The sequence below is a fragment of the Oryx dammah genome, unplaced genomic scaffold (genome assembly GCF_014754425.2).
Source record: "Oryx dammah isolate SB20612 unplaced genomic scaffold, SCBI_Odam_1.1 HiC_scaffold_1, whole genome shotgun sequence".
Classification (NCBI taxonomy): domain Eukaryota; kingdom Metazoa; phylum Chordata; class Mammalia; order Artiodactyla; family Bovidae; genus Oryx; species Oryx dammah.
Genome location: NW_024070185.1, coordinates 109,024,610 through 109,040,396, shown reverse-complemented (window position 1 = coordinate 109,040,396; position 15,787 = coordinate 109,024,610). Strand labels below are relative to the sequence as shown.

At 49.2% G+C, this 15,787-nt stretch overlaps 1 protein-coding gene across 1 annotated transcript in view; it reads left to right on the top strand.

The window, feature by feature from the left end:
- The window catches only part of DCDC2C (doublecortin domain containing 2C), a 43,411-nt gene that overhangs the window by 1,768 nt on the left and 25,856 nt on the right, over positions 1-15,787 (top strand). The window contains exons 2-4 of the mRNA XM_040238845.1: positions 2,014-2,065; positions 9,962-10,038; positions 13,145-13,273. Coding sequence (XP_040094779.1) covers positions 2,014-2,065; positions 9,962-10,038; positions 13,145-13,273 — 258 coding nt within the window. The remainder of the gene's footprint in view (positions 1-2,013; positions 2,066-9,961; positions 10,039-13,144; positions 13,274-15,787) is intronic.

Sequence of the window (15,787 nt, the reverse complement as noted above, 5' to 3'; positions counted from 1 at the left end):
GAGGTATCATTTCTGTTCCTTACGTGCTGTTGACGCCATTTCTTTTATTGTGAAATGTATCGTGCACAGAGGGGTTTGTGCATGCTCAGTTGCTGAGTCGTGTTCAGCTCTTTCGACCTCATGCCCTGCAGCCCTCCAGGCTCTTCTGTTCATGGGATTCTCCAGGCAAAGATACTGTTTCCTCCTCCAGGGGATCTTCCCAACCCAGGGATCAAATCTGCATATCCCGTGCCTCCTGAATCTCCTGTGTTGTCAGGCAGATTCTTTTCCACTGAGCTTCCTGGGAAGCCCCATATACAGAGGAGTATGTGGAATTTTACGTGTAGTTTAAAGGGCTGGGAGACCTGTCCTGGCTCTCCTCGTGTGGTGGCACTTAGCCGGTTGAACAGCCTCGCTGAGACTCAGCCTCCTCATCGGAACAGGGCTTGCTGATGTCTGCTCCAGTGCGGGTCGTGAGGACGCAGTGGACACAGCACTTTGAAGTGCCTGGCGTGGTCCTCGCGGTGGGCTTCTGTCTCGCTCTTGTTCTCCAGAAGTAGCAGGGGGGCGCCTTGCACACGAGCATCTAGGCTCTGCTTCAGGCTCCTGCTCCCCAACCCCCCACACCCCCAAGGAAACCCAGGTCCATCCAGAACCCTCCTCTAGGTGCCTGGCTTAATGGCCCGAGCCCACCGGCTCTCTGAGGAATCATTTGTCCCCTCTTTCCATTCTGTTTCGATGTTCTTCGCAGACAATGTGGAGACAATAAATAGCATTCTGTGGCTGTTCAATCTTTTTATGCCTTAATTTTCCCATATTTATTTTTACCTTTATTTTTCCATTTCATGATAATAAGTTGTGTCATTTGGGGGATTAATGTTCATCATCAAATATGTAATTTGGGGATTCAACCCTAAAATGCCTATTTGGAGACAAGCAGAAGTGTGCGTGGAAGGGACCTACAAGCCAAGGGTGGTGAGTTGAAGATGTACAGTCTCTTCAGTTCACAGTTTTCAAAGGTTTGAACTGACTGCAACATTTTATAATGGACGTGTTCATGTAATATGAAATTTTGGTTTCCATTTAAAAATAGAGGATTTTATTGTTTAAAAGGACCGAGTTTTTAGTTGCCTGCATTTCCATAGGAAAACATTGCTAGGAGTTGCGCACCCCGTCCATCTCAGAGGGACCCTCACTCCTCTAGCCACGGATCCCACCATTCCCTAACCCGCCCTTTGCAAGCATCACCTTTCACTTGCCTCCGTAGGCGTCTGAGCTTGTGACTCCTGACTGCATAGTAAGTGCTTAAAAATGTCTTTTCCTTCCATCCACCAACTCTCAGTCAATCTTTCTCTGACTGGCTAAAATCATTGTCAAAAACAATCTCAAATACATAAAGATTTTTTTAAATCAGAAGGAAGCCTTAACTAACATATACTTTTTAACGTATTCTTTTTTTATCATTAAGAACGTCTGTTCTGTCTTTGAGGCACATGGAAGACTCTTCAGAAGTCCTCAGGTTGTTACCAGTTGTACCTGTGGGGCTCATACACGTTCGGTTCCTGTGACTCTTTCCAGTGTTCAGGTTTTGGCAGGATGGGGTCCAGGACGACATTCCGTGAGACATGCGGGACAGTGCAGGCATGAGGGAGCCGGGCGGGGCGTCCGGGTCTCCGCCCTGACTTTGGCTGGTAGAGGACCCTGGATGAGCCACGAGTGACACTGTAAAGTTTCCCTCTTTGAGTCCTTCCCAAGGTTCCTCTGTGATTAATCATGTCGTGTGAGGGAAAGCAATGCCACTTGAGAACAGTTTTCCCGAGTGGTGCCAATGATGGCATCACCAACTGCGGACATTTTGCTGCAATGACATTGCTGTCATATGTTGACGTGGGCATGCACGGAGCTCTAGATTTTAGTTTTAAGTTGGTATGTAGTGGGATATTGTGATGCCGAAGGCGAGACCCCTCCAAAGAGGCTCAAATTTTCAATCTAAATATCTACCTTCTAACTAGGTTTTTCTTTCTTCTTTTGCAGTTATATTAATATAGTTCCCAGAAAACCTGCAAAGATGAGGAAGTTGAAGGAAGTAAGTGCTCACTGCCAGCTATTAAAGATGGGATAAAGTGGACAACTTGGTAAAAATGGAAACGTCAGTATGGAGTGATTGAAGTTTCATAGAAACAGCCTTTTGTAGGGAATGCCTACAAAGGCAGGCTGCTCTTTAAGCCAGAAGTCACTGGGCGAGCTTGTCCTGTTTGTCAGAGCACCTCAGTCACTAAGGTGGTGGACGTGGGCGAGAATGTTCTAAGACCGCCGTTAGGCAGAGAGCAGGTCCGTCCATCCAGTTAACGAGATGCAATGTGCTGTCATTCATTAAGCCTTTTAACTCCTCTTTTGTTTTGGAGATTTGGAAAGACAGGTGTCAGGAAAAGTTATTTCAAGTCACACGATGTTGAAGCTCATTATAATGTTAAATTTAAAGATTTGCTCTATGTTCCCAACATTTTTGTGCTTGAAAGACATTTGAAAGGTCTACAAGATGGAACCATCCATCACTCTAGTCACATCACTTGGGTCTTAGCAAACAAACAAATAAACAAACCGTATTTCACATGTAAGTTAAAAGAGATCCACCTTTTTAATGAGCGACAAAAATCACCAGGTTTGAGCAAGATAGCCTGATGCTTTTTAGAATGCAAGATGATTTTTACTTTTTTATTTTATAAATGGCTTTCGTAGAGTATTTCAAAGGTGAGCTGTTTTAGAGTATCTGCTTCTACACGTGGTAATTTTGCTATTAAGTTCTCTCTTCTGTAAAAAGGAGATGAGAATGTGTGTTAGACGATGTGTAACATGAAGATTACATGATGAAATATATGTAGCGTGCCAGCACTAAATGTGTCCGTTCTCATCCTCCATGTCCTCTAAATGTCCTTGAACTCCAGCCAGGGCTCCAGTCAAGGACAGTCCAGCGGCGCTTGCTTTGCCCCCAGGCACCAGCCTGCAGACACGTTTAGCATTACTTGCCCACCTTAGACTGTCCCTTGCCAGGGACAGGAGGCAAAGTTCCCAACCAGAGAGCAATTGGCAGTCACCGAATTTCAGAGCTGCCTTAGTAAAGAGAGAGGAAATGTGTATGGTCATCTTTAACCCCTAGGTCCCTGCATCTCCCTCTCCAGGCGGGGCAGGGAGTGGAACTAAACACCAGTTCTGAAGAGGACCCCTCGACGGTCACTGTTCAAATTTGAGTCTATGTTTATCCATTGTACACTGCAATGATTTAAAAACATTAGACTTGATTACAGGTAACAGTTAGCATTTTAGGACAGGAAGGAGAGTTCCTAGAGTATATCATCAAAGCTCCCTGTATTCTGACTGAGGACGCTGTGATGGGAGACGTTCGGACAAGCCTTGTGTGAAATGTGGGTACCGCCCCATCTTCTCCAAGTTGGGCCTAGATTCCCAGGGCCCTGACACCAAGGTTGTGGTTGCCCAAGGAGCTTTGTAATTGTTCTTTTAAAATTTGCACTTTTTCATTTTTTTAAAAAAATTTCAAAATTGCCGTGCAGAAAAGCTCAATGAGGAAATTGAAAATCACCCATGATCCCACCTCCCAAAGATCAGCACTGTGAGTGTTTCGTCATGTTCGTTTCCAGCGGCCTTCTCTGCACAAGTAGCAAATACCTAGCTATCTACCCTCACAGACACACACATATGAACAATATGTGTGTGTATATATTTAAAGAGATGTGGTCCACCAACACACACTGTTTTCTTTTTATTAGTTAAGTATCATGATAGTTTACCCTAGTAAAGGATCTCCTGCAACGTGGGTTTTAGTGGCTCAGAATGTTCCATTATGTGAGTCTATCATAATTATTTAACTTGCTCCCTGTCAACCGACCTTCCATCCTTTTGCGTTTTCATTATCGTAACCGGGCACCGGGATGGCCCCTGACGGAGCCGTCATGATTGTTGGTAAGGAGGAGGAGGTTACGCGCACAATTTTATCCTCTTCAATGTTGACTTCCGGCACGTCTCTAAGAGCACGTGCTGGTTCCAGGGCACATGTGACGGTATTCCCGTGAGAACGCCACCCCGGCCCTGGGGTGCTGCAGGGCTGAGCCATGTCCTGTGTAGTGGGGAGGCCTGGAGGTGCTTGACGGTCACCCCCGGCCCAGCTCCTTCAGTGGAAGACATCACTCAGCGTCCGAGTCCCCAAAACTGAGAGAATAAGACGTCCACAGCAATGCAAAAGCATAAAGGGGTTTTATTTCTAGCTTGAGCCAGGGCTCCCATCTCACCCAGCGCAGTGGAGTCTTGACGAGAGCCCTGAGCCCAGATTTTCACCAGTATTTATAAGTTTAGAACAAAGACAGGGAGTTGGCAAGGGTTGATTGGCTGCAGGGGTTTCCTGGTATTTACTGATTGGCCACTTATCATCCCTCTGATTGGCCAGAGTTATCATCTCTCTAAAGCCCAGGAAGCATGACTCAGGGATTATTTTTGGCCTAGTGCACCTCTCTGAGCCTGTCATGGCTCTGGTGAGGTTGTAACAAAAGTGGCTCGTGATTATTGCTGTTTGATGTGTAAATCCTTGTCTTGGTGGGACTGTAGTGTTTTCACAGCCTCTGTGAGGTAGCTTTGCAAGTGAACGTGGTGTTGAAAGCTCCCCACACCTTGTCAGAAGTCGAGGCCATGGGCTCCCCTCCTGCACCCACTCCAGCCAGCTCACTCAGTGCACACGCTGGGCCTCAAGCATGTTTATGGCAGCATTTATTATTATTATTTTTGTAACTTCAAAAACCTGGGAACCACGTGAATGTCCATCAATGGAGGAGTGGTTGAATGGTTTATGACATCATACTATGATTAGATCTATAGATATGGATCTGAAATAATAACCTGTTAGAGTGTTGTGGGGATTGAGACAGTGATGGGCCTATTGTAAGAACTCAGTAAATCATTGAAATTATTACTCATGATATCTTTAAGTTGGAATAGCTCACCCTATCGGAAGTCCATGAATGCCTACCAATTTGAACACCAGTGCAAACTGTTAAAAACACTTAATATACTATACTGTAAGTTTTAGCCAAGTCCAAATATTCAGGGTTTATATGTTTTACTAAATTATTCTGCCTTATTTTGTGATACAGTAACATAGAATAGGAATGCCTAGCTTTTCGTATTCTTTCACAGAATTTACATTCTGGTCAAAATATTAAATTAGTACAAAAATTGAAGAAGCTTCTTAAGAGATCTTAGGTTAGCAAAAAAATTTGCTTAAAATTAATTAGAATATCATAGTAGCACACTTCCTATGACCATAGAGATGGCGTGTGCTTCAGTGATGGATCTAGAACTGCGTTTCATTCAATGGAGGGCGAGAAAAACTAGACTCCAAATAGTGCTCTTGGGATCTTGAGTTTCGATGGTGATGTCATGCTGATTTAATGAGAATGTCGTCAGTGTCCGATTTTTAAAATGACTTTTTAGATAAACATTTAAAAGGCTGTCATTTGTGTGTGTTGGCTCCGAGGGGCCTTTGTGGCTGAGCAGGCTTTCCCCAGTGGGCTGCTCCCTAGTGTTGGGGCGAGGGTGCCTCTTGCTGTGCAGTGCCCGCTCTGGGGCCCACAGGCTTCATGAACTGTAGTTCGCGGGCTCCCGAGCTTGGCCTCCGTAGCTGTGCATCTTCCTCCAAATCCCGTTGTTATTTTGTGTTCCCTTTTTCGGAGAACAGAGTTGTACACCCAGTTCCTGAAACCAGAGACCTAAGCGCTGTTCTTAGTTTTCCCGTCTCCCAGCTGCCCCGTGCCCCATCTCTCTCCTCGCCCCTCAAGCCCGTTCAGTTAGTCCTCCGATTCTTGCTGACGGCACTGGAGCTGCTCCTGGGAGTCCCGTGCCTTCCGCTGGCCTTCCGGCAGGCTGCACTTCCCTTTCCAACTTGATCACCTCGGTTCCCTGGTGCAGACACTTCCAGGCCTGCCTCCTTGCTCCCAGGGGGTGGAGTCTACTCTGCTAACCTTGACTTGGCCCTTGCTTTCTCCGTCAGCCCCACCTCTCACCACCCCTCCCTCTGAGTCCAGGATCTAGTCTAGCACTTTCTGTTTCCCAGAGACCTTGTACCCACGAGGGTGTGTCCAAAGTCCTCTCGCCAGGATGTTGCGTGTATGCTGCTCCCCCAGCCTCATTCAACATTTCTTCCCACCCTCGACAGACTGGCTCCTTCCTGTAGTTCGGCTCTCAGCCTGGATGCCGCTTCCTCCAGGGAGCCTGCTTTGTGTCGCTGTGAGGAGGCGGTGCACCCGTCTGTGCCTCGCGCTGGCCCCCACGGAGCCCTCACCGCAGAGCTGTGTGTGCTTGTCCCCTTGTTGCAGACTGCCCCTTAAGTGGCCTGGGTCCCCACGTGCCCAGCATTTCCAGGGCAGGTGTGATGCTCACGCTTGCATCTCTAACACTGAACACAGTTCCTCCCCTGGCGGGTCCTCCACAATAAGCCTTAAGTAAATGAATGGAACCATGGCTGAGGGCCTTCCGGAGTCTGCAGCCCGGCAGAATCTGGACCAGGTGCTGTCCCTGGGTCGGTTTTACTTGAGGCCCCGCTTCTGAGTGGGGACTTCCCAGGACGGCCAGCAACCAGGCTGCATGAGCCAGTGGCCACCTCGTGCTTTGTGATGGTTTCTCTGATTGCGGGACTCAGCAAATCTGGAGTCATTCAGAGCACCAGTTCCAGCCTGTAACCCCATGTGTTAGCGGGCAGCTGAAGTCCTCAGATAAGCAGATGACACCACCCTTATGGCAGAAAGCAAAGAAAAACTAAAGAGCATTTTCAGGAAAGTGAAAGAGGAGAGTGAAAAAGTTGGCTTAAAACTCAATGTTCAGAAAACTCAGATCATGGCATCTGGTCCCATCACTTCATGGCAAATAGATGGGGAAACAGTAGAAACAGTGTCAGACTTTAATTTTTTGGGCTCCGGAATCACTGCAGATGGTGATTGCAGCCGTGAAATTAAAAGACGCTTGCTCCTTGGAAGAAAAGCTATGACCAACCTAGACAGCATATTAAAAAGCATAGACATTACTTTGCCAACAAAGGTCCGCCTAGTCAGTGAAGTGAAGTTGCTCAGTCATGTCCAACTCTTTGCGACCCCGTGGACTGTAGCCCACCAAGCTCCTCTGTCCATGGAATTCTCCAGGCAAGAGTACTGGAGTGGGTTGTCATTTCCTTCTCCAGGGGATCTTCCCGACCCAGGGATCGAACCCAGGTCTCCTGCATTGCAGGCAGATGCTTTAACCTCTGAGCCACCTTCCAGTAGTCATGTATGGATGCGAGAGTTGGACTATAAAGAAAGCTGAGCGCTGAAGTTTGACGCTTTTGAACTGTGGTGTAGAAGACTCTTGAGAGTCCCTTAGACTGCAAAAAGATCCAACCAGTACATCCTAAAGAAAATCAGTCCTGAATATTCTTTGGAAGGACTGATGCTGAAACTGAAACTCCAATACTTTGGCCACCTGATGAGAAGAATTGACTCATGGGAATTAACTCAGAAGAGCTGAATCAGGGAAAAGACCCTGATGCTGGGAAAGACTGAAGGCGGAAGGAGAAGGGGACGACAGAGGAGGAGATGGCTGGCTGGCATCACCGACTCGATGGACATGAGTTTGAGTAAACTCTGGGAGTTGGTGATGGACAGGGAGGCCTGGCGTGCTGCAGTCCATGAGGTTGCAAAGAGTCAGACATGACTGAGCGACTGAACTGAACTGAGCTGAGCTGGGCTGGGCTGAGCTGAAGTTCGTCCTCCAGGGGAGCATGACCATGGGTCACCTATGGGGCTTTTTGTTTGATGTTTGGCATGAAGAAGGCTGTGAGGGTGTTCACGGAGGGTTGTCGGAGCAGGATGGGGCCGGGGAGAGAAGGAACTTCAGGGCAACAGGACAAATGAGATCCGCTGCTGTTGCCTGGGCTCTTAGCTCTGAACTCCAGGTGCTTCGCTGAGTACTGGACAGTGCGTTCTCTCACTTTGTGTCTCGAGCAAACCTATGTCAATACCCTACTTTTTTTAAAAACCTTTTTTTTGGCCTAATATATATTTTTAAATTTTTACTGAATTGTATTTGATTTACAATATTGTGTTAGTTTCAAGTGTGATTGAAAAAGTGATTGGGTTATGCATATTTTAAGATTGTATTTCATTATAGATCATTAAAGTTTCATTATAGATCATTACAAGGAATGCATATTGTCCCTTGTGTCACATGGTAAATCCCTGTTGCTGATTTGGTTTATGTGCAGCAGCTTGTACTGGTTAATCCCCGTCTCCTCACTTATCCCCGACTACCACCGTTGGTAACCATAAGTTTGCTTGCTATGTCTATGAGTCTGTTTCTGTTCTGTATATACATTCACTTGTATTTTTTTCAGATTTGACTTATAAATACATCATGAAATATTCATCTTTTTCTGTCTGATTTACTGCACACGCACTGCCCTGATCTGCATTGCATACGCAGACAGACAAACAGGCTTAGGGAAGCGAGACAAACTGAGCAAACTCACACAGTGATCAAGAGCTGGAAAAAGCCCTGGAGTCATGGATGACTCAACAAAGGCTCCTAAGTGCTCTATCGACATAGGTTCAAGTGCCCATTTTGCTAAAACCTATAATAAAATATTTTTGATGGTTTATTATGGCCAGGACATTTAATAGCTGTGTGTTCTTGGAAAGATGGTATAACCTCTGATTCTTTGTTACCTGGTTGTTTTGAGGATCAGACACAAATGCTTATAAAGGTCCGAGTGCAGCGCCTGGTGGAGAAGGCAATGGCAGCCCACTCCAGTGCTCTCGCCTGGAAAATCCCATGGGCGGAGGAGCCTGGTGGGCTGCAGTCTATGGGGTCGCTAAGAGTCGGACACGACTGAGCGACTTCACTTTCACTTTTCCGTTTCATGCATTGGAGAAGGAAATGGCAGCCCACTCCAGTGTTCTTGCCTGGAGAATCCCAGGGACGGGGGAGCCTGGTGGGCTGCCGTCTATGGGGTTGCACACGGCTGACGCGACGTAGCAGCAGCAGCAGCAGCAGCGCCTGGTGCACAGTAGGCATCAGCAAGCCATCCATGCTGCTTTGGCAGCCTCGAGTGTCTTCCATCACGGACACAGATCTGGTTTAATGACCCTGGTTAGTCACTCAGTCATGTCTGACTCTTTGCAACCCCTTGGACCGTAGCCCTCCAGGCTCCTCCGTCCATGGGATTCGCCAGGCAGAATACTGGAGTGGATGCCATTTCCTTCTCCAGGGGGTCTTCCTCCCAACTTGAACCCGGGTCTCCTGCATGGCAGGCGGATTCTTTGCTGCCTGAGCCACCACCTTCAATAAAGAGCTCTAAAGCCCACTGGGTCCTGCCTCTCGGGGCAGATGATTGACACAAGTCTTGAAACTGTCCCCACCATCAGACAACAGAAAAGCATGTTTGCCTGACACTTGTTAGGAGATTATTGTACGGAATACAGGGGGAAAGGTCCAGAATCATGTATTTAATTGCTGGAGCCATTGAATCAGGCAGGTGATATTGGGCTTAATGAATCATTAACACATAGAAAAGCAATTGGTTCATTGTTTCCATAATTTTATGCAGTCAAGCAGAGAGCTGTATATGAGTATATAATTTAAAAAATCTGTTTGGTTTTGGCTGAGCTCCTTGTCGCTCGCCGGCTTTTCTCCAGCTGTGCCGTGAGGGCTTCTCGTCGTGGTGTCCTCTCTGGTGGAGCACCGGCTCTAGGGCGTGCCGGATTCAGCCGCTGCCGCTCCCAGACTCCGCCAGCACGGAGCACAGCTTCCCTGGTCCCCTCTGGGGTCTGTTCTGTTAGTGGGTATGCCCCACCTTTGCTTAGATTTGGGGCTGCTGCTGTGGGTCATATCAGTGTTCAACAAGCATTTGTTAGGTTGACCTGGGTTCTGGGCTTCCTTTGTCTCCTTGCAGATCAAACCGGTGGTGCACTGTGGTATGAGCGTGCCTTCCAGGTGGCAGATGTTCCATCGCACATCCCGACAAATAAAGTGAGTCCAGTGGGGGCAGGGGCCCGAGCCCCTTAAAGACAGTAGCCTCCCTACTCTGCCTTCCTCCTCATCCTCCCCCTGCTCACCCTGACGTCTCTTCTGTCTTCCCGGAACCTTCTGTTCGATTCTGCCTTGCAGGTGCCACGTGTTCTCTCAAGAACCTTGATTTTGGAGAAACAATGTCATTGCCCCACGGGTCACGTGGGGGCGGGAACATGTAATTTAGTCTCCGTTTTTTCATTTATTTTGCAGTCTAGTCATTGCAGCTGCTGATTGGTGATTGGAAATGTAGAAGTTCCGTTCCCAGTGAAACTTAAAAAACAAACGGAAAATAGTTATGATGGCTTTCAGAGTTTCCGATGTTTGAGCGAGGAAGGTAGTTTTGAGCCTCCCTGCTGAACTGGGCGGAGAAGGCAATGGCACCCCGCTCCAGTGCTCTTGCCTGGAAAATCCCAGGGACGGGGGAGCCTGGTGGGCTGCAGTCCATGGGGTTGCTACGAGTTGGACGTGACTGAGCAACTTCACTTTCACTTTCATGCGTTGGAGAAGGAAATGGCAACCCGCTCCAGTGTTCTTGCCTTGAGAATCCCAGGGACGGGGGAGCCTGGTGGGAGGCCGTCTATGGGGTCGCACAGAGTCGGACATGACTGGAACGACTTAGCAGCAGCAGCTGAACCGGGAGCTGGGGTAGCCGGCGTGGAGGCTATTGAGGGTGAGTTCTGTAGCAGCCAGATGCCAGAGACAGAAGCTGACGCACCTCCCCTCTCTCCTGGTCCTGCTCCCGATGGAAGGAATTCCAGTGATTTTACAGGTCCTGGCTCCCCATCAGAGAGGCCCCAGCTCGGGATGGTCCCAGCCTTGAGTAGCTGAGGCTCCACTTTCCAGCTGGTTGTCCTTCCTGCCCCTGCTGACCAGCCAAGCGCTGGGGCCCTGGACGCAGGGAAGCCCCTGCAGAGCCAGCGGAGCCCCCGGTGGAAACACCCAGGGGCATCATGAGCAAACACGCCCTGCTGGTCAGCGAAGCTGCTCCCTCACTTACCCTCAGTAAGCCCAGCCGGCATTTCTCTAAGATACTTTTCCTTAGCCTCCTGCAAGGGAGCCACTCACACACCAAGATCTTTCCACTGTGTCTTTTATTCATCTGGGAACTGTTCTGAAATAAGAAAAAACGGTATTTCTAAATTTCGTGAAAGACATCTCTTTCTGAAGAATGGATAGAAACCCGAGGGAAGATTACTGGCTTACGGGTCCTTCCTGGCAAAGACACATTTCCCTAGATGTATATGTATTTTCTTGTCCTGACCCGAGTTTCTAGTGGTTCTCACTTCCTTTTCCAGACTGTTTTTTCCTATTTATAAACCAGTTATTCTTAAGGTCTGTGCTTTGTTCTGTACACGGTGTGCTGGAAACTCCCCTGGATGGACCCCAAGCCATCCACATGCAGGGCCTTGTCTACCACCTTCACATGGAGACCTTGTAACTTAAAACCAAACAGAAAATAGTTAAGATGGTTTTCAGAGTTCTCAGTGTTCGAGGGAGAAAGGTGTTTTGACCTTTCCTCACCTTCACCATCACCACCACCATCACCACCACCATCACCACCACCATCACCACCATCACCATCACCTCCATCAACACCTTCACCATCACCACCATCACCACCGCCATCACCACCGCCACCGCCGCCACCACCAACACCACCACCATCACCACCATCACCACCACCATCACCATAATCACCACCACCATCACCACCACCACCCCCATCACCACCATCACCACCATCATCACCACCACCATCACCATCACCTCCATCAACACCTTCACCATCACCACCATCACCACCGCCATCACTGCCACCACCGCCACCACCACCACCACCACCCCATCACCACCCCCATCACCATCACCATCACCATCACCACCACCACCCCCATCACCACCACCATCACCATCACCATCACCATCACCACCATCATTATCACCATGATAATAAAATTTATTCCTGGATCCAGGTGCTACCTCCTACTTTGAAAAAACACTTCTTATTTAAAAACATTTGATGTTTTTCCTACTTTAAAAATTAGTGGTAGCTGTCTATGTTTGGAAAGACTTTTGGTGTACACCCTTTAGGAGCACCACTCAGTGGGAACGTTGCTGCAAATCTTCAACGTAGTAGTAACATCACAGATGAGTTGTGATGCAGCTTGTACAGAACATCCTTTCAAGGTTTGTTGTGGGGCAACATTTAAACATGGGAAAAGGTGGACTCTGGAGTTGGCAGGCCTCTTGCCACAGAGCCTTAATGAGAAAGTGGATTCTCTTTATTGGGTGCAAGCATGTTAAATTAAAAGTTATATTTACCCTGAAAAAAAAAAAGAGATGTATTTCTCCAGTTTTAAGTTATTTGCGTTTGGATGTGGCTCAGCAGGAAAGAGCCCTCCTGCCAGTGCAGGGGATGTGGGTTTGATCCCTGTCGGGAAGATCCCCTGGAGAAGGAAATGCCACCCACTGCATAGTTCTTGCTTGGGAAATCCATGCACAGAGGAGCCCGGCAGGCTGCAGTCTCCGGGGCTGCGGAAGAGTTAGGCGTGACTTGCGACTAAACAGCAACATTGCTCCATCGTGCATATGGCCGCGTCGTCCTTGTCCACCCTCTGCTGATGGACGTCTAGGTCGCTTCCACGTCCTGGCTGTTGTAACTGGTGCTGCAGTGAGCATTGGCGTGCATGCATCTTTCTGCATTACGGTTTTCTCTGGGTATGTGCCCAGTAGTGGGATTGCTGGGTCATGTGGAAATCCGACTTTTAGTTTTTTAAGAAACCTCCATACTGGTCTCTCCTAGTGGCTGTATCAATTTTCACTCCCACCAACATTGTAGGAGAATTCTGTTTTGACAGAGGCATAGTTTTTGAAGAATAGAGTGTAGCCCTGCCCACTGGCGTGTTCTCCTATGAGGCTGAGTCCCTGCCATTGGTGCCCCCTTCTCCAAGCTCAGGACTCTGTGTGGTTTCCATGGTTCTGTAAGTGTGTGTTTTTCCTGAAAGCCCAGCATTTTCCCCAGAGCATGAGGCACTAACAAAACCTTTTCCTTTTATCCTTGCAGTGTTTTCACAAATGGAAGATTATTTATTCCACCTGTAAAGATTATTATACCCAAATTCAGTCTGAAGGAGTGGAACAGCGTGCTGGCCACGGTCGGGGAGAAGGTCTTCCCTCTGGGAGGCGTTAGAAAGTAAGACTGTGTCCTGCCCTGGGGACCCAGGAAATGGGGGGTTTTGGTGAGAACTTGTAGCCAGCACCAGTGAGGTCTAACATGAGGCTCATGAACTCTGGTTTTAATTATTTGGGCAGGCAGTATTTCTGAAGTCTTCGGGCCATCTTATTTTTAACCAATTTTGTTCATTCACTCAACGAAGTTTAGTAAGTGTCCCCCTCCCACGAGGTGTGGTGAACACGACTACCCAGACAGATGTGTTCCGTGACCCCACTCTGTCCCTGGGGCTCTCTGCACCCCTGCAGGGGGCCAGCAGTTAGAGTTGGGCAGAAGTCGGGGGGCTGACCGGCCCATCAGTGGGAGTAGAGTCCTTGGATGGAGGAGGCCGCAGTGGTCGCACCTGGGTCACGCCAGGGAGATGCTGAGCTTCCCAAGGTCTGTCTCCTCCTCTGGGAAATTGGAAATAAGAACAGTACTTGCTTCCAGGAGTTGTGATGTGGTGAAGTGCCTGAGGAGCCCTTGGTGTGTTGTGAGTGTGGGATGGGCTGGTGATACCAATCGGGAACAGACGAGGAGTCTGGGGGAAACTGCAGACGGTCCACTGTCTAGAGCTGATGTCCTTGTGGGGAGGCAGCCAGGCCTGAGGCCGGAGCAGCCTCCAGGGTCCACACCGTGCAGGCCCTGCAGGCCGGCGCCTTGCTGTCTGCAGGCTGCTGTGTGTGTGTGTGTGTGTGTGTGTGTGTGTGTGTGTGGTCAGTGACGCACTGGAGAGGAGAGGGCTGTGGTGGCCACGGGGACAAGGTCCCGAGTGGATGGAAGGCGCTAGACCTGGAGGTGGGGAAGGTAGACTCTTGTGAGTGGACGGGGGACAGCGAGCCGAGTGTGAGAGGAGAGGAAGCCTGAGCCTGGGCCCTGGATGTGCAGTGGGACGCCTTGCAGGGCCACTGTTTCCTCTGATGCTTGGTGGCCTGGGGTTAGGGAGGGGGCAGACAGGTGGACAGGTCTGTGGCCGAGCAGGGAAGGATCAGCCTGGGAGGGGCTCGGTGTGGAGGTGAGTCCAGGGACAGCCCAAGTCATAGCTGGCAGCCTGCGTGTGGAGGTGAGTCCAGGGACAGCCTGAGGTTGTAGCCGGCATCCTGGTGGTCCCCGCACGGAGGAAGGGGGGCCAAAGTCATTGAGGCCGAGGGGCTGTGGCTGGAGGGGAAGGTGTGGCTGAGCCTGCTCGGGCAGCAAGGGGAGGACGAGGGAGGGTAGCCTGTCCCCCGGCCCTCCTCCCCCCGGCCCCCGTCTCCCTGTCCCTGCTGCAGAGCACAGCGCTGAGTGGTCCTGGCCGAGTCCTGAGGCTCCGAGGTCCGGCCGTTTCCGCTCTCAGCGTCCGAGGAGCACGGCGGGCCGTGCCGGTGACCCTGACTCTGGTCTCGCTGCTTTCTCACTCGCTGGGGGCACTTCCAGCTCAGCTGCCCTTTGTCTTCCCCTCTGTGACGTTAATTGTCGTTTCTACGTGTGTTTCTTCCTTTTGGCTCCTGTTTTAGCTTCTTTGGGGATTCCTGTTGTCTGGATGATGGCGCTTCTCATTTTTATCCCCTAACTTTCGCTCTCCATGTTCTGTTATCATTCCCTGCTTCATCCTGGGATGAAGCTCCTCTGTTTTTATCTTACAAACAGTAACTGCTTATTTCTTTTTTTAAATTATTTTTTTATTGAAGGATAATTGCTTTGCAGAATTTTGCTGTTTTCTGTCAAACCTCAACATGACTCAGCCACAGGTAGACACACATCCCCTCCCTGTTGAGTCTTCCTCCCATCTCCCGCCCCATCCCACACTCTAGGCTGACACACAGCCCTTGAGTTTCCTGAGCCGTACAACAATTCCCGGTGGCTGTCTGTTTTACACATGGTAATGTAAGTTTCCATGTCACTCTCTCCATGCATCTCAGCCTCCCCTCCCCTCTCCCCATGTCCATAAGTCTGTTCTCTATGTCTGTTTCTCCATTGTTGCCCCGTGAATAATTCTCCAGTACCATTTTTCTAGATTCTGTATATATACGTTAGAATACGGTATTTATCTTTCTCTTTCTGTCTCACTTTACTCTGTATAATAGGTTCTAGGCTCATCCACCTCATCAGAACTGACTCAAATGCGTCCCTTTTTGTGGCTGAGCAATATTCCCTTGTGTATATGTACCACAACTTCTTTATCCATTCATGTCTATGGACATCTAGGTCGGTTCTGTGTTCTAAGCTATTGTAAATAGCGCTGCAGTGAACACTGGGATACATGTGTCTCTTTCAAGTAATTGCTTATTTCTTAGTTCCCTTATCTTATAAAGTTTTCCTTGTTCAAGCTCCTGCTCCATCTGTCCAAGCACGTCTTCTGGTGGCATCTCCCCAGCCGTCCACCCCCAGCGCCTTGGGGTCCAGGCCCCGGAACCCAGGCTCTGGGGGGAGGCTGTCCTCCAGGCTACGGGAGGTCAGTCTGCCCCTGCCCTGGGCCTCTCAGTGCTGAGAGCGCCTGCCCCTCCCTGGCTTGCT